This window comes from Hippoglossus hippoglossus, chromosome 13 (assembly GCF_009819705.1).
Source record: "Hippoglossus hippoglossus isolate fHipHip1 chromosome 13, fHipHip1.pri, whole genome shotgun sequence".
Classification (NCBI taxonomy): domain Eukaryota; kingdom Metazoa; phylum Chordata; class Actinopteri; order Pleuronectiformes; family Pleuronectidae; genus Hippoglossus; species Hippoglossus hippoglossus.
Window position 1 is genome coordinate 13,310,162 of NC_047163.1, and position 19,403 is coordinate 13,329,564.

A 19,403-nucleotide genomic window follows, 5' to 3' on the forward strand; every position below is an offset into this window, starting at 1 on the left:
TTGAGTTTCTCCATAATTTTAAGGTCTCAACCTTATGTAAAGTGCCTTGAGATAATGTATGTTATGATTTGGCGCTGTACAAATTGAATTGAATTGACTTTCCCTTCAGCCTTTCTTGTAATATGCAAAGCTTTACACTGATAATCGGTGATTGACTGTTCACATTTTTGGGCATAACAATGGGTCCTGAAGTAGAGTGAGCGTGTAGCGTGACCGTGCGTGCGTACGCATGTAAAAGTGAGAGGACAGTTCTGCGTGCCTACCGGCAGCATGGACTTTAGCTGCAGCAGCCTCCACTCCCTTTAGGAAAACACTTCCAGATGCTCCCACCGTTCTGCAGGACAGTGAGAGGAAATACCAGGGAAGCCAAAAGGAAGAGCAGGAGAGATGGAGGAGATCGTGCTGAGGACAGGGGATGTAGTAAACGGTGGTTAATGTCCCTGGAGGACGGGAGATCTGTATATTGATGCGATCTGCAAATGAGCCCTGTGTCCTCAGGATCTGGGAGTTCAACATGAACAGGAATGGATATTGGATAATTGGATGTAAAATGGATAAAAAGGGAATTGAAAAGATTATGTTTTGTAGAGATAAGCATATGAAAAGGATATTAGTAGAAGTAGAATTGTGGCTATAGTGCGAGGGAAAAGCAATGAAGATATAGACTTCATAATAAACACTGATGACAAAAGATAAGAGAAGCTTCCTAGCAGCTCTCCATTTATTTAAGGAGCTGCTCCACAAAACCATTGGCCTCCAACAAGACATACAAGATGCCAGTAGAGAAACCTCAACCTACTGCATTCTTCCATTCACTGCATCAGCATCCGCACAACCAGCAGGGACACACAGACCAAACAGACACTTCTACAGATGGTGGTATCAGATTTAAACACTTGGGTGTAAGTAAAGCATGGAATGTGTTGGCATGCTGTGACATGATGATAGATGGAGGAGTGAGGAGGGGACGGGAGTTTGAGACGCAACCACAATTTTTTAGGGAATATTACTGTAATTGTGGTTTAAGAAGAGGTGTCATGAAAGAGAGAGAATAAGAGGGAATCAATCAATCATTTAATTGTTTTTCGGTCGACTTTTGAATCTACTGTTAGTGCCAACCTAATGAGAATAACCCAAACTACACACACACACACACACACACACACACATATGCATGTCTCTCTATAGTTGTGAGGACACTCATTGACATGATGCATTCCCTAGCCCCTTACCCTAACCTTAACCATCACAACTAAATGGCTCTAAATGTTTAAAAAATGTCATTGTCCAGATTTGCGGCAAAATTGAATGAGTTCTTTCTTGGTCCATGTCCCACCCTTCCACTAAGTTTCAAGAAAGTCAGTTTAGTAGTTTCTGCCTAATCCTGCTAAGAGACAAAACAACCAACAAACAAAACCTCTTTGGTGGAGGTAATGAGGGCAGAGAGAGACCAGGTGCACTTTTATTGACCATGTGAATTTTCTCTCCTACACTTATCACAACAGAGTCTGTGTGTGTGTGTGTGTGTGTGTGTGTGTGTGTGTGTGTGTGTGTGTGTGTGTGTGTTTAGGTGTGTGTTTGGTGTGTGTGTCAAGTCCATATCACTCAGCAGCCAACCCTTCTGAAACCAGACACTGAATCCATAACCACAGCTCTATCACATCAACATTCACTAAATGTTTACTGCTCTTTGAGCGACTGCATGATACTAGATTCAGGACTTCTTTAGATTTCAGAGCTGACTGCTATTTTCCTTTTTTCAGTCTACACTCACATGTAGTATATTTTGTATTCAGTAGTGTAGGTGCAGATGACTCAGCAGTGTAGGTGATTGTAGCAGATAATATCCACATACGGCTTAGAATCAGTTGTGATGATGCTCTAGTGATAAAATCGCCTTCTTTCTTTCAAAATTCTGCATAAACATGTTTGATATTTAAACTTTTCTATTGAGACTATTTCTTCTTTTGAAAGCTACAAGATAATTTTGTTGTTCCCATTCACACAAGGTATCTTCAAATAGACTAAAGTGTGTGTAAGCCTGGTCAGTATTGATTGATTGATTGAGTCTTGTGTATGTTTGGATGAAGTCATGGCCATGACCTGTCTGGGTTCTTATCTGGGTATGGATTGGTCTTCTTTTTGTTTCTGTGACATTACAACCGTGATCACGAAGCTTTGTTTTGAGTCAAGAGTCTGTGAGATAGTTTGAACGACTCCTCTGATGTGTGTAAATGCTTTAAAATGTGAAGTGCTTTGGGACTCAGTGTTTGAAAGCAGTTGTGTTGTGAATGTGTTGGGATTCAGGAACGGAAGTATCTGCGGTGTGATTTTGTGAGGACTGGGATCATAGGAACTCGGTGAACAACACAACATGTGCCTCTCGTTGAAGGATCAAAGGGGAGACACGAGGTTCCTGCCTCCCTCCAACCCTGGAGCCTCTCAGGGATCACCCCTCGCCCCTGTATGTGCTCCCTTCTTTTCAAACTTTGCTCTTTGTCTTCCAGTCTTTCTTTAACCTTCACGTAAACTCACATCTGTAGCATGTTGACCTCCCTGTTATCCAGGAGCTCAAACTACACTAGGGTCACTCTTCACGCCCACCTCTCTCCACATGTATCTTTCTTAACTGCCAACAACCACATTTCTGAACCCCAAATTTTAAATAAGAGACAGGTTTAAGTTTTTTCATTTCTATTTTATGGGAAAGAACCTTCTATAGATCATTACCTATACAGGATGAATACATTATATGTATTCATCATTACCTATACAGGATGAATACATTATATGTTTATAAACACAAAAATGGCTGTTGGTTGTGGAAGCAAAATTTGGAAGAAAGTGGTAGAAGTTTTGGCTGTATAGGTATAAGGTCATCTTTATTTTTCAGAGTAGTACTACGTGTATTATCAGTGTTATGAACCTCCTGTCACTGCTGAATCTTTGTAACCATCCAGTGATGTGTAAACTGCTCTTGAGCTGCAGTAATTAGTTGACAAATAAGCTGATCAGTAAAACTAATTTGAAGCTATACTAATCATCTGATTGTGTTTTTTAGTTCTAGACAAATGGCGTAACTGAGACACTGTTTATGAACGGCAATGCTTAGATTTGTAATTGATTTAGTCTTCAACAGAAAATGAATCATCAATTGTTATGCCTCTGCACCAGCGACAGCCAGTGGCTTGATGCATTATGTTTTCCGATTGTCTAACTGTACAGTACATCCCATTCATGTGAATGCTTTAAGGGACTGTCTTCAAATTTGGTACAAACGTTCAGTTAGACTCAACTCTAGTTTTTCTACTCAAATACTCATATGTGATTTATTTTTATTTTTTATGAAATAATAATAATGATGAATAGTGAATATTTTGGGGTTTTGGACTTTTGGTTGGACAAAACCAGAATCAGTAAGGGACCAATTACCGTACTGAAAATGTCACTGTGCCAACATCTACAATAAGACAACAAAACACAAGTAGTTTTTTTGTTTCTACTCTAAATATCAAGCTCTATACCATTTCTCATTAAATCTAGATTATTTCCAGTTAAATATAAAGTCACACACATTTCCTTCATCACTTATACCTGTATGTCTATTGATATACTTCTTAATTTAAGGGTACTCACAATGAATTTACACAAAATATAGCGTGTTCAAAAACCTCTGGCAGCCCAGCAGGAAACCACACACTCATTGACTGTTGCTCTGTGTGAGGTAGATTTAATTACAGGTGTGTGTGTGTGTGTGTGTGTGTGTGTGTGTGTGTGTGCGTGTGCGCGTGTTCTTTAAAAGGTTAAGAGGACGCAGAACATAGATGCCCATTACTAACTGCTTTATGGAGCTGGTCTTAGTTATTAAAGCAGAAGCTCCATAGTCGGCTAATGACTTCCTTATTTTTACTGTTAGAAAAACTCTTCCAGTCTCTTCTTAGATTCCTGGTCAGTGAAAGGAAAGGAGAAAAACATCCAGTAGTTTCAGAAGATTTACCGGTTGCTACTGGCAACTCTTTTATAGAGTGATATTCTGGCAGGTCTTATTCAGACCTTTCTCCAAGTATCTCTAAAGAGTTTGTTTTCATTGTTTTTTTTATAAAACATTTTGACAAAGACACAGGAAAGTAGTTTTTACAGCAGGTTGAGCACTGATCGCTTCCCGTAAGATGTGTGAAGAACCATTTACGTAAAAACTGAAGCCGAAGAAACACTGACTGCTAAAAACATGTATTTATCTTAAAATAACTATGACGTAAGAATACTTGTGCAGCTCAGAGTGGGAGCATTATTTCCAGCTTAATTTATCACATTAATTTCCCATAAGATCCTGAGCCTCCAAGGTCAAAACATTGTTTATCCATAGAAGTGAACTCTATTTTCAGCTCAAGACAAGCTCACACTGTGTTAACTACTGTGCTTGTACACCAATGATGACTTGACCCAGCTGTGACTTTGTTGTGTTGAAAGCAAATCACTGTCAGTGTTGATTAATGATAAATTACCCCATTTGTTAATTAATGCAGACACTTAAAGAGAGGCTGTTGTTATGCCTTCACGCCGGTGGGAGGTATTATGTTTTCAGGTTGTCCATAAACGGGTTGATAACATTTTTCTCAGTGATGAAAAGAGTAGATTTTGGTAGTTCAAGGTCAAAGGTCAAAGTCACTGTGATCTTGCAAAACTCTTTTACTTGTGAACTTATTATATTAAGATTGCCATGTGAGAATCCTTTCAAATTTTTTGGAATAGAATTTGGTGGTCAAAGGCAGTTATTCTTGTGTTATCAGTAACTTTTGGCCGGATCCAGGTTATTTTTTTCTCTTCTTAAACATTGCGAGATAGGAGGTATGCGCTCTCTGAGTGCCCTTCTAGTTTAGTTAGGTTATAATTTGCAGTGCTGCTGTCCTGTCATGCCTCAAAACATTGGCTTGCGCATATTGCAATATAATGTGATGGTGTAGTGAGCGTGAAATACCTCCAAACTGCTGACCCTTTTCTTTTTATCACAGAGGGGACCCCTTGGGCCCCTGTAGTCTACCACCACAATCATAGAGCAGCAACTGGGCAGTAAATTAACGCCCTCAGTGTCCTTGCCCTTCTACCCCACCTGTTAACCACCACCACCACTACTGCACCACAGCAGACTACCCGCCGCCCTCGTGTGCCGCATGTCTGTGATATTTATGTTTGTGGGGAATGGGGCGTATTTTAGGAGCTCCCTGAAGGAGGTGGAAATGTTTTTAAACCTACTGTGAAGTATCAGATCAAATTACAAAACACACTACATTTTTTAAAATCTTTAAATAAATGACTTTCTAACTGGTGAGGGCCACAGTGTAACTTCTCATTTGAACATGACATTGTGACTGTAATGAAAGGAGTGTGTATTTCAGGCATTGTTAAAGTTAACTAGCATAAGGCGCGTCTCATTTTGGTTCCTACACAATAGAGTGAAACGTTGTAGGCAGACAGTAAGATGTAGCTCTGAGATCATGTTTATCTAGAATGACAGTTGTGGCCTTTTCCACTCAAGCCACTTTGGTTATGACATTGTTTTCAGTGGGAAAACTACAGCATGAGTGGGCCGGGGAAAAGTCTTCTTGGCATTGCATAACATCCCAAGACAATGTGTACAATCCCCCGGTGCTTTAAAGAAAGCAAACCTCACACAATCACAGGAGTGGGAATTCCTGCGAGACAGAACGATGCTTGAACAGTGGATTTCTGCTGCCATTAAAGACAGAGTCATAGGTTTTGGCAGGTCTGAAAGAATATGTCGAAGAGCCTGTCAGTGGTTGTTTATCTTTTGCTGGATGTGGGCAAGTTCTTCAACTGATTTACAGTGAGCGCTTGTCAACGTTGGAGCTGCAGTTCAGCAAAACTCTGTAAATAGAGTCTGTGGAGACAAAAGCACAGTTTCTTCACTGTGAATGAGCAGTCGTTGTGACATAGCAGTGTCTGTCTCACATTGCTACACACTTTCCATGGGAGTGGTGCCAAATGGGGTACCCCCTTCTCTGCAGTACTGCCATCAGGGAAAAAGACATTTTGTGCATTGAAACCATGCAAACACAACTTAGTGCCTAAAAAAACGCAGTCAGTGTATCACTATTACAATTAAGATCTTTGCTTCCCAGTATTTGTGCTTTTTCTTGTCCACACTGAAGAATAAGAACTTGAATGAATTGGAGCCTTGTTTTTCTTTCTAATCACCAGCCTGATCCATCCAGAGCCAGACTGAAACAGGGCCTGGTGAGCAAGCACTGGCTGCTGACTTAGGAGTCTTGCGCTCACTGGTGTCTGGGCTATTAATAGAGCTAGCCTGAGAATTTAGACTAAGGTCAGCAATCAGATTCCTGCTCCCAACTCATGGAGTGGAACGAAAAAGGAAAAAAAAACTCCCTCCCTGAAATTAGGCATTTTTCACATTTCTTTTCATGTATGTAAACTTCCACACATGCAGGATGTATGTGCTGTGAGGTAGGGGGACCCGCTCCTGCTTCTGCTGCTGCTGCTGCAGATTTCCCTCCAGTAAAGTGCCAGCTGTCGTGTCCTGCTGTCTACACCGGCTCACTTTTTTATGTGATTCGCACAGTGAGACTTACTCTAATCATGGGAGGTGTCGTCCGCATCTCAACTACTTTATTTCCCTCTAATTAATGAGATGACACATGTGTATGCACTGGAACTGTTTCAATGTAGCTGGCATCTCAGAATGGAAGAAGTCTCCCTGATGTATGACGCTTTCCTCTAGTGTGTTGTATAGTTTTTTGTGAGTTCTGCAAGGTAAAAAGCATAAAGTCAACAATAAAGGGGAAAACTGCTCCTGAAGCTCCAGAAACACCAGGTCAATTATCAAGCTGATGCCTCTGTACCATCATGATGCCACGTGACATCACAATGGCCCATATCCACATTATGAACACTAAACTACTCTAATCTGGCCCACTCCCTAAAGCCAGGTGGTGTGTTGAACACCTGTTTGTGATATGCAATGATCGCAGCTGAGGTAATACTAGGTTTTACCATTGAAGAAATCTTGGAGGTACAAGGGATGGGTTTATACTTGCTTATTGTATTAAATAACTTCCTTCTAGAATACTACTAATTTATGTGGACACCAAGCATCAGCTGCTGCATTTGCAGAGAACTTTAGAATCCATTGTGTGTGCTGCCTTCTCTGATACGGCGAGGCTTATGTACGTAAGTTTAATTTTTCAAATGGCCTGGTGCTATCAGATATTACAATCTATCTCAAGTCAGTATTTTAACTGATGTATAGAGCTGTACATTTTGCCCACATTGTATACATTTTCTATTTCTCATACATCACTCTGTTTATATTGTATCTTTACTTATTTATTACTTTTTCCGAGTTTCTATTGCCACTATCCCCTTCAGCTGCTGTAACATAGAAAATGTCCCCATCACAAAGTATTATCTTATTTTGGAGTTGCATGTGTCTAAAACCTTTTTATATATATGTGTGCCTTAGTATCATATGAAAATGTTATCGTTCTTTTCATTACATCCCAGATGTGTCTGCAGTGACTGGATTATTGTTGTTAGCACATCACAGCTGTTGGCTAGACTCAACAATCTGTCCCCTCATACAGAGACATACATAGCTTATGTCAGAACATAAACACAATCCCACACATTTACAGCCTAACTCAGAGACACACATGTTCAACTATCACACAATCATTTAAACAAACATCAACAGAGGACCAATGGCCTGTGTGAGCCGGGTATAACCCTGACAGATGAATGTCACTGACTATACACACAGTCAATACCTCATGACCCACATAGATTACAATTCACTCAAAGTTTTTCACTGCTGAAGAGTTAAATACGACAATAGTTCACCATGTTTGACACACATCTGTGTGTGAGTGTGTTGTTTGTGAATAATTTTAGTGTGTGACTGTGTATCCACTGTGACAGTAATTTATTTTGTCCGGCAACATAAATCTCCTATTTTTAGTTTATGGAGATTATACGATGAACATCTGGTGGATGGACTTTTGCAACAGATGCAGAAACAGAGCTGGAAGCATTTTGCTATGTGCAGTTCACTTATGTTGTAGGTTATTATAGCCATATTTAACTTTTCTAATTGAGCAGAGTTGAATGAAATGCAGGAATGTGAACCTTCTGGAGTGGTGCCTGCGAAGGATAAAGTTGAGCTGAAGACGGGAAAAAAAGAGCACCCTCTTTGTGGATAGTTATGAGATGGTATTTGATTCTGGGCGTCTCTGATCTCTGTGCATCAGTCTCTACATTGCTCAGAGGCGTTTCTCTCCTCCTCTACTCTTTCCCTCTCTGTGACTGTTGTTAACTCCTCCTAACTTGCCCTTAACCCACTTCCCTCTCTTCACATCACTGTCACATTGTGCCCTGGTGGCTCAGTCCTTCCTGTTACCAGCAGCCGAGGACCCGAGGCTGTTACACACTGGAGTTCATCCCTTCATTTAGCTCACAGAGCAGCCTGTGTCTGACTGAAGCTCCATTGAAGAGGCTTCTTATACAGTCCCACACGAGCAACTCTCTTTCTGCTGCTGCCAGCACAAAGGTCACTCATCAACCAGGTTAAACTCACTTTGTCTCCACAGTGTCTCTGCAGTCAGGCCAGGTTTGTGTGGTCGGGTTTGGCTATTGAATAAAAGCATCAAATGATTAAAAGAAATATCCAACTAAGGAGATAAGGGGAAAAACTGCAGAAAGTATTTATAGGCTGGTAGGTATTTAAGAATCCTGACTACATTTTTATTTTTAGAGTAATAATGCATATACTGTACACACAGAGCCTGACTGCAATGGACCTTTGGAGACAGATGACAATATAATTATGTTTGAGAGTACACAATATCTGATACCGGTATATCGGACAATATACAGTACAAACAAAACAAAAGTTTGTCATTGATTCCTAAGATGTCGTTTTCAAACCCTTATGAAAATGAAATGTCATATTCTACAACCAATGTATCGGTCAGACTTTAATGTTGACTATTTATCCATGCTAACTCTAGCGTTTCCTATCCTGGATGTACTCAGCTGTACCTTCCTAAAGTTACAAAGGCCCAGTTTCAGAATAAGGACTTTTTGCTTGTGACATACTTTTCACAGACACCTGACAATGACAGTTTATTGACTCATCACAGACAGAAAATAGGCACTTAACATTTAAGACTAGCTTCTGTCTGACACTCATTGTGCAAGTCTTTTCATATCTGCAAAGATCCTGATGTAAAACTCTCACTACATTTACGTCTTGTCACCTTAAAATGATGCTGATGTTGAAACTCAGTAATTCCAAATAAAAAATTGGCAGATTTAATATGTTGCCAGTTGAATAACCACTTAATCGTAAGGATTTGTTCCAGAACTGGAGTTTAGTATTATTCATGGTATGATTTCATTTGTCAGGTTCTCACTGTGTGATACCCTGCACGATGCCAGGTGTCACATTGACTCCGTGCAATTTCCTTTTTGACGCTGTCTTGACACCCCGTTTATTTTAGGTGTCAGTGCTTGTGACGCACAACATGTGCTGTACATAATTTCATCCTCTTTGATTCAAGAATTGTGCAGAAATCTGCAGCTGCTCTTCTCACATCTCATTGTGCCCTTGTTCTGCTTTTTGAAAAGAAACACATTTAATGGCCTGCTCAACACTTTGTTTTTCTTACAAGCCCGATGACGGGTTTTCAAAGCGGTAAATCTGACACTGCACCGTCAAAGAGTATCAACCTCTGTTCATGTGTGTGAGGGAGCAGGATATGCACAGTCTAAATAAATATCATCATGCCCCACTAACTGTGCCCAAACACACTGGGGCCACAGCAGCAGCAGTTAGCTAAACAAAATAGAGGTGACATCCCTCACCACGTCTTTTAAACCACAGTGGTTAAAGCTTCACTTGTTGCTTAAATTGGTGTGTTAATCCCAATGCTTAACTTTGGTTTGATTATTTGCTTTGGCATACGGGAAAACCATAAAGATGTGTACTGTGGTTCAGACATGAATTGCTCAAGAAGAAAAAGGACTGTGTCCACATCAATCGCAGAAATAGAACTCGTGAATTTACATAGTATTTAACAGAATTAATGCTGAATTTTCTGAGACTTATTTCAAAATCAGAAATTCTCATAAAATTAGGGACCTGTCATGAAGTTTAACATGAGATTGCCTGGTCTTAGATATGCCAGCTCCCACCAATTTTTTTTCCCAGCTTGTCTTCCCACCTTCGCTCTGACCCTCACAGTCCAGCAACCCTCTCCCTCCTCTCCTTCCCCACCATCGCTGCTCCTTTTTGCAGCAGCAGCAGTTGTTCAGCCCGGGATGCATGCAGCATGTGTCTGTGCTCAGCATTACATTATTAACGTCTGGCTGTAAGACTGTGTAGCTCTGCTGCAACTGGAGGCACAAATGGTTCGCCTGCACAGACCCGCAGCAGCTTGCAGTCAGTCGCTGTCCTCTACTTTGTGGCGCATGTGTGTGTGTCTCGGCCATCTGCACAATGGTAAGTGTAGCGTGTCTTCTGCATTGTGACGGCAAGTGAGATCAGCTCGGCTGTATGGCACAGGCGTCGTTTCACAGACAAGCTCTGCTAATTTAAATTGTGAGGAGGCAGAGACACTAATCATGTGTTCATCAACCTGCCTTTTGTTTTTGACATTGATATTGACGTTTATAGTCTGATTCTCAAGACCTGGATGTTTATCATTGCTTCTCTCAGTGCGATGTCCTCTCAGGAGTCTTTAATAGGAAGGCTGTGAGTTTGATAATGACTGTCTGGACTGTACCTGCAGTGTGTGTGTTGGGATGGATATTTTCACAGTGGCAGTGTTACTGAGGTCAAAGGAATGTTCGGTAGTGACAGCTGAGGCATTTTCATCTGCTGCTGGCAGCCAGATGTTCCTCAAATATAAAAACAGATGTAAACCAGATAGGTTAAACAAGTATGTAACAAAGAGGAGAATGAAGGGGAGCATCTTGATTGCAAACGACGTATGTTTGAGCTGCATGTGTTAAATTCATTGGCATCACAGATGACTCAGCTGGCAATGCATCGCATGTGTGTGTGGGCACTTGTGTTGAGGTTTCCAACCCTTTTTTATGGGTATTTTTTTTTTGTGTGGCTCCTGGTCATTTGGGCATCAAGATTAGAGAAGCCGATTACGATCGAGAGGAGGAGGACAGATGGAAAGAGAAGGAGGAAGAGAACAATTATGTGTAGTACATGTTTGAGCCTGAGCCAAACAGGCACTGCCCCAGAAGTCACCACCACCATCTGTTGAGGGTATACGTTAGGGACAGATTGGCACGTATCTAAATCCTTATTATAACCGACACGGAGGTTATGTTGACGCACCCTGTCCATTTGTTTGTTTGTTTGTTTGTTTGTTTGTGTGAATATGAGCAGATTACGCAAAAACTGCAGAACAGGGTTTCATAAATCTTGGTAGACAAATTGAACCCATTCAATTTCAGGGGGAATCAGGACAAAGGTGCAGATCCAGGATTTTCGTTTTTTCATCTTCTTTAACATTGCAACATTTTAAGACAAGTTTAGAGGACTGTTTGGTGGAGATATGTGCAACTGAGAGCCATTCTAGTTATTTTTAGAATAAGCAGAAACGTGTGTGACATAAAAGAGTCTAAATGTAAATGTTACCTTTTTATAACTCATGTACGTCAGACTACCTGGCTGAAGAACAGACTCTTCTTACTCACGAGATCAGAGACTGTAAAGTCAGAATAGTGGGAAATCAGCTCCAGTCGACACGTTCACAGTTGAAGTCCAGATGTAAGAGCTGTGTTTTGGCTTTATAGTCAAACAACCCTGTGCCTTTACAGCAGCTTTAGGAAGATTGTTAGCCTTCACAGGTCAGTCTGAGACCAGAGAGCTCTCCTGCTTATTATGCTAACAGCTTCATAATCCTTAGCACACAGGGACATCGCATTCAATGTCTGGACTGTCAATCAAAGGCTCTTGTCAGCTCAATTTGGACTCTGCTGCTTGTCAATCAATGACGCCGTTAAGTGCATAACAATCTTTGACGTACGAGTCAAACCCCTCAGGGAGACGACCCCAGACGACCCAGGAGGGGTAGCAGGGAAACTAGTGCAGCCTTTCACTTCACAAATACTCGATCCAGATAAAATGTCATAATCTTGTTTACATTGGGAGAGAAGTGTTTGCCTATTGTATATGTATCTCTTTATGCAGCTCAAACTTTATTTATTGAAGTCTACAGACCAAAAGACGTCTACGTGGTAGGTGCAGAAAATTGTGCTTTCTTTGGAAAGAGGTTGGTACAGAGGATTGTTCTCTCACATTCTCAGGTTTTTGTTTCTCTTTTATAAGAATTTAACACTTTCTCAAATATCTGACTTGTTATGGCTTCACTTTTATATGAGCGTGTGTTTTGTGCTTTAATCTTAAATATACATTATTCATTAATCTAGAGCATAATTGAGTTTAAAAGCTTCTTGAGGGAGCATTGCCTACAGCTACTTTGGTCATTACATAAGACATTTCTGTACATTGTAAGTAGTTCTACCTCCTGTCTCTTAAATCTTGGACATTCTGGATTATAACAGATGTTGAGGATTTTCCTGTTAAATGACATTATGAAATTAGAATATGTTCATGTTAGTTACCTTATATTTCCTGACCACCAAACTTTAACGATCATCACCTCTGCAAGTTATATATTATATTATAAGATAATGTGTTACGGAAACACCCTCCAGGCGCCTGCATTTAGAGAGAACATGGCATCGAGATGTGAGCAAACTGTTTGACTGGTTTTATCTGTTCACTCTACAGTTTCTCATTTAGAGGAATTCTTCAACCTTATAAAACCTTTTTCACAAGGCAGTTTTTAAATGGTTAACTGAGATTATAGAGCGTTTGCATCCTAATTCAGTTTATTGTTACAGAGGTCTGAAATCAGCAAAAGCACATGTTTGTCTTTTAAGACATTCAACCAAACTTTGGAAGGTGAAGCTCAATAGAGCTGATAATGTTAATGTAGCAGTAAAAGTGCACGTTGTTAAACTTCACAAATTATCTCACGGGCATGTGTTCCGCCTGCAGTGCAAACTTGCAGTCAAACATGTTTAATGTATTGCACATGATGTAATGAACAGTAAAACCTCCAACATCATTCCTTCATCTGCTCTTGCAAAAGTAATGAACCTGAGAATAGTTCAGCTACTTAATGTTTGTTTCCACTCGGTCGGCTCTTTTTAAGAAAGACAGGAAACTCAGTCCAGACTCTGATGTAATTTCTCTTATTGAGTCTGTTTAAGACACAATGCCAACACTGTTTGAGCAGGTCTGAGGCTCTGACTTCAGACTCCAGCAGAGCTCTGATAAGGCCCAGCAGGAGCCAAAAATCACACACGGTGGTTTTGTGTTCAATGTAACGTAGGAGATTGATTGGTTGGAATTAAGCGCAGCAGAAGTTTGGCCACACAACAACCCACTGACTTCCTTTCATCGGGGGAGAAAAAGTTCACCGCCACCCTGCAGATGTCGGACTTTTGTTTTGTCTGCCGTTGCCTTTTGTCTCGGAGGTGTTGGTTTTTCTAAGTCATATAAGGTTGCAGCACCAGTCTAAATAATACAGCACATTTTAAACACTGGATCCCAGTCATGCAATTTGTTCTGTGGTTTCCTTGTGTTCTGAGACGGTTCGTTCAGCGATATGGGAGCCACTGGAGCCAAATTCCTGGTTCTCATTTAGAATAATGGTTGAGGAAAAACAGTATAAGTCATTAAAAGGTGCTTGACTTTGCCAGAGGTTATGGAATAATATGTTTGTATTGAGTTCAGTGGAAACCACACCTTTTAGTTGTGGCTTTTGAAGTGTAATTTCAGCACCTTGTGTGTGCTAACTCCTAAAACCTGCTCGATATTTTTAAGTGATTCTTTCATAATTTGGCCAGGTTTCATTATACCATCATGTCGCTGCTAATGGTGCGGTTCAGACTTATCAAACGATTACAGAACATTACAAACACCCAGATGTCGAGAATACAGTTCATATGGCTGTAATTGCTCTCTTTTTCTGCTGTTTTCACTCTGATTCTTTTTGCATGTTTTGTAGATATCTCACAAAAGCAATCAGAAACCCCGCCTTATGAAAACACATTTAAATTCACCAGATGCTGTTTTTTATTTTCATTAAAATCCATGAATGACAAATCAGTCAAAATGTCAAAGATGCCCTATCTCGCTATGTTAAAGAACTTGGAAAAATTCTGTGATCCGCCTCGAAATGCTTCTCTCTGACCCCAACAAATGGGACCAACATCCGATAAAAAGATCTTTTGACGGGTGCTGGATCAACAAAACTTTTGAAAGAGACAAAATCCGCAAGCCTGAAGCTCCCAAAAAAGCATTTATTTGCCGGTGAGGTTTCAAGCAGGAGGCTCTTCCTCAGACTAATGCTAAATAAACAGAGTCGCCATCTTAAACCCACACACAATCCATCTATTCAGAATATATTCATATCATAATAGATATATTGATCTTTACAAAGATCTGTCCTGACCCGTACTGCATCCTTCCAAGTTTCGTGGTAATACGTCAGGTAGTGCAATGTGTAATCCTGCTAACTAAAGGACAAACTAACCGAAAACAGAACCTTCTTTGCGGAGCTAAAAATGTAGCTAAAATGGTCTTGAGGCAGATTATGGACCAGCTGGTCTCTGCAGGCCATGCTGGTGTGAGTCCATGTGAGACACAGACTGGACAAGCCACAGGGGACAGTGCCTGGATTTATGCATTACATTAATCTGAAAGTTTAACAATACATTGTAAATAATAGCTGTTTCCCTGTTAAACTGTTGCAAACCTTCACATGAATGTTTTGGGAAATGTCCAGCGGAAACCCCCTCACTCACATGAGCCATTGTTGCACCATGCCACATTTTTAAGGGGGAAGAAAACAAAGGGAGAAAATACTTGAAGTCCCGTCCAACAGGAATCGCTCTGTGTCAGATTAAAAGGCTTAATTGAATGGAGGAGGAAGTGTAGGAAGTGTAAGTTCAGCAGATCCAGCGTCTCCTCGTTCCTCGCTGTTGAAGAACAATATTTATGTTCCTGTAGAGGTGGTAGATCTCTGCTTCAGAGGGCGTTAGTGTCCTCCGCACGTTACTCTGTAGTTCAGATGTTTCAGCCAGCTTCTCTCTCAGACAGCTCCAAAGAAAATGTATGTCCAATTCATGTTTTCTGCACATTTCATGTCTGCCTCTAACCACACAGGTTTTTATTCTTTGCACAAAAACATCTTGTGGTCACATGACTGCCCATGTAAAGTCGAAGGTTGTCCTCGTGTTCACAACTGCTGTACAGTATGAATCTGTATGAATAAGCCTGAGTGCTCATTAAAGATAAGTGGACAAAGGGGCTGGATGTGAAACATAAGTCCAGTATTATGTTTACAACCTGAATGATCATGCAAATTATAATCAAGATCCTAAAACAGTGTTGTGAGATTGTAAAAACTTTTTGCCTTACACGTATGACCAGTTTAGATTTTTGATGTTATGCATACATGAGCACGTAGTTTATCACATTTGATTGATCAATTAGAGCATTTTAAATGTCATCTCATCTTTCCCACTTGTTCCATATTATATTATATATCAATATAAGATGGTCATAATGTGTGTTATCCGGCTTCCGCCTACAGTCCAAAGACATGCAGGTTAGGTTATATGGTGACTCTAATTGCATGGAGGTGTGTATGTGAGTGTGATTGTTTGTTCGTCTCTGTATCTCGCCCTGTGATGGACAGGTGACGTTTCCAGGGTTTACCCCGCCTCTCGCCCAATGCCAGCTGGGATTGGCTAATATTCATTAAAACGTTAATTTCAACTCTACATATTTGTGAGCGTCTAGACGTCTGGCGATTGAATGTCCAGGTTGTAAACAACAGGGAGCAGGAGACGTTTTGTCGTGTCACATGAGGAAAGGCATGCGTGTAATGTAATAACATTAATAGCTGCATCAGTCGCAGGGCTCAGATGTACTGCATCTTATATCACTGTCATGGTTTACTGAGACATTTAGATAGAACAAAAATGTTATTAATGTTCTTAGTAAGTGCTCTGATTAACAGACGTGTGTGTGTAAAAGGTCATGTGCGTATACAACCCTGTGATTGTCACATGCAGATACATGTCCAACAAAGTCAGGCTGTTTGTAGTCATAAACAGCAGGTGGCACTGCCCTCGCTCCACTATCTGCTCCACTGGGGGACAATGGCCAAATCCTCTGCAGTGAGTAAAGACATTCTCTTCTAGTGTAACCCCACACATTGCTGTGTTTTGTGCAGGTTAGCTTTGTGTAGCTCAGATCTCCTCCCTGGTTTGTTGGCTGGGTGTTTTACATGTTTAAATTGCAGTGGTTGTTGGCTGCTCGTCTGGTTTGTGCAGTGGCTCATTCCAGCTCTGCTGCATGGACCCGAGCCAGAAGACTGTACAGAGTAAACTGGCACAACAAGACATTTTAATTAGAACTGGCAATGTGAGCCTCACGGCAACATACATGACACTTTACTGTCATGTCTCATCTGTCCTACTGTGTGATGTCTTCACGTACTTTGTGTGTGTGTGTGTGTGTGCAGGCCATCACATACAGTGAGATTGTATATCTTAAGCCATCCATCCCTTGGGCACTGTCAGCCCTTTCAGACAGTACATGATACTCACCACCCATCATCATGAAGAGGTCCAGCCAGAGGATTAAAACAAAGCACCATCTTCGCTTGTAGGAAGTAACATCTCCTGTCTGTCAGCCTATGTCTTTTTTCCTCCCTCCTCTCACTCAGGCCATTTCTGTGCATGTGTTAAATGTGGGTTTAAGTGAGAGTTGCCCACTGTGTGGTTTGTTGGACGGGCACGTCTGTTCACCCGATACTATTTGTGTTACTCCCTGTCTACTACTTATGGTAGTTATTACTGTTGTATAGGTTGGCACACTCGCAGACAGAGCGATTAAGATTGGGATCACGTTACGTTCAGTTCCTCCTCTCACAGGCACAAAATGAATTCTCAGCTGAATTCTGTTTTTCTCAGCACCCTCCTGCTTGCTCACGTTAAACTAAAACTCTAAAGATTAGATCCCAGCAACAACATGAGCTGAGCTTTTCAAACTACATCTCTGTCTTTGTGTCGTAGCCTAAACACACTGAGCCTGTTCACTTCTGTACTGAACCCGAAGCAATCACAACTTAATCACAAAATCCTAATTCTTTAAGAATGAATGCGTCTTGTAAGCACAGAGATCCATGAAGATTAAAGGAAAAGCTTTGTGCTGTGGCCCACTTTCGTGTGTGTGTGTGTGTGTGTGTGTGTGTGTGTGTGTGTGTGTGTGTGTGTGTGTGTGTGTGTGTGTGTGTGTGTGTGTGTGTGTGTGTGTGTGTGTGTGTGTGTGTGTGTGTGTGTGTGTGTGTGTGTGTGTTAAAGTAAGTGGGAGAGAGACAGTGTATATTAGATAAAAAGATTATTTGTAGCATGTAGGCCACGAGTCATTTTTACTCACCACCATGGACACACACACACACAAACAGATTCTTCTTGTGCCACTCTGGCCCTGGTACTGGCCAGCTGGGAGGTTTGTGGATGTGACGGCCATTGTGAGAATTTGTGTGTATACTGTTGTTGTTGTCCTCTGATGCTCAGAGCCCATATCTTTGAATTTTCACAGAATCTGATTGATCTCCCCACCTTGATTGGTTTTCCTCACCATCATTATTCCGTTTATAATTATTTATCTCTGAATCATCTGGGACGTGTGTGTGTGTGTGTGTGTGTGTGTGTGTGTGTGTGTGTGTGTGTGTGTGTGTGTGTGTGTGTGTGTGTGTGTGTGTGTGTGTGTGTGTGTGTGTGTGTGTGTGTGTGTGTGTGTGTGTGTGTGTGTGTGTGTGTGTGTAGATTTGTGTGTTGAAGTCTCACATGTGGCTTTAAGAAATAGGGCACGGCAGGCTTGCAGCGAGGCAACGGGACAGATGTTGTAGAGCTCCCCACAGAGCAACACCTCTTCTCAAGTCAGGACGTCGCCGCACAACCAAGCTGCTGCTGCTGCTCATTTGCATTTCAGCTGCAGACTGGCCAAAAGAGTGGAGAGCAGGGTGGAGTTATTGAAATGCTCCATAGGCAGAGTGGGAGAGACAGAAGGTGTACCTGTGTCTTAAAAGAAGATTGTCTGCAGACCAAGCGTAGTGAAGTTATGTGTAGTGAAAACCTGGATGCCATTTGATTGGTGAGGCAGGGAAAATAGGTGCGCATATGTAATGCCGGGGTGCTGTGAAACTAAAGAAGTGACACTGAGACTGAGGAGCTTTCCCAGGCCCTTTTCATTGCTGTCTGTCTCTTATTTCTACTGCCTGGTGAAACTGGAGGAATACCGCTGGTGTTGAAGGGATAATATGGCTGCAAACATAGAAATGAGCAGTGATACAGAGGTATGTGCTTGCTGCTTTCCTTTTGGCTGACTCTTGTGGTTCTGTGTGTGTGTGTGTGTGTGTGACTCCCTGTCTCAACACAGTCATCTGGTGGTTGCATGTTTCCTCTGTGCATAAACACACTCTCAAGCTCATCCCTGTGAAGCCACACAGGAGCTGCACCATTCACATGAATGCATGTGACCAGACCTTGTGCTCAATTAGGATTTTGAGCAAGGGATGAAAGTTTTCTGCAAAACAACTGACATAGTTAGGCATATCTGTCATCCACATGACTGTGGAACAATCTGAAGTGTCTGAGCGTTTCTCTGCTGCTTTGTAAGATGTTAAAACACATGTGTATTGATCAGGTGTGACCATAGACTGTATATCTGCTTGTTAAATGTGACATTGCGCGTGAATATCCACATCTGGGTCCAAACCTTCAGGTCACAAGCAAACAACAATGATATAACCTGGGAATTTATTCACCATTCACGTCTTTTTTTTGTGAAGATGGGATTTAAATTTAATTTTAGAAAATGTTTTCCAGCTGAGCAGGAGCACACATCACTCAACTAATTTCATCAACTTCATTTCAGTTGTCACACAGTTATTGCTTATGTGCTGCCCAGCTAAGACTATTAAGCTAACGTTAGCATACAATGGCGACAGACTTTTTTCATAGTCATATTTAAGCCTCCCGCTGAGATCTACAGTTACAGCACTGTGGTATCTTGAAAATAACAGAGTTTAGACCCCTGAAGCACATGTCACACGTCACGACTTACAAACCGCATAAAGATGGAAGACACGTCTCATCTTTATACGGCTATCGAGAAATGAAGCCAAAAATATCCAGGATAAGAATGTCGCCATCTTGTGCATTTCAGCCAGAGTCTGCACAGTAGATTTAGGTTGTTTTGA

General features: G+C 41.2%; 1 protein-coding gene across 3 annotated transcripts in view; it reads left to right on the forward strand.

Annotated features, from left to right (window-relative positions):
* sept4b (septin 4b) overlaps positions 1-19,403 on the forward strand; it is a 46,649-nt gene that overhangs the window by 12,432 nt on the left and 14,814 nt on the right. The window contains exon 1 of one of the 3 annotated variants that reach the window (XM_034603700.1): positions 10,401-10,534. The exons of 1 other annotated variant lie outside the window; for it this stretch is intronic. In XM_034603700.1, coding sequence (XP_034459591.1) covers positions 10,532-10,534 — 3 coding nt within the window. In that variant the 5' untranslated portion in view covers positions 10,401-10,531. Of the gene's footprint in view, positions 1-10,400; positions 10,535-17,964; positions 18,498-19,403 lie in introns of those variants that run through there. One more of the 3 variants, XM_034603698.1, reaches the window with a different exon arrangement.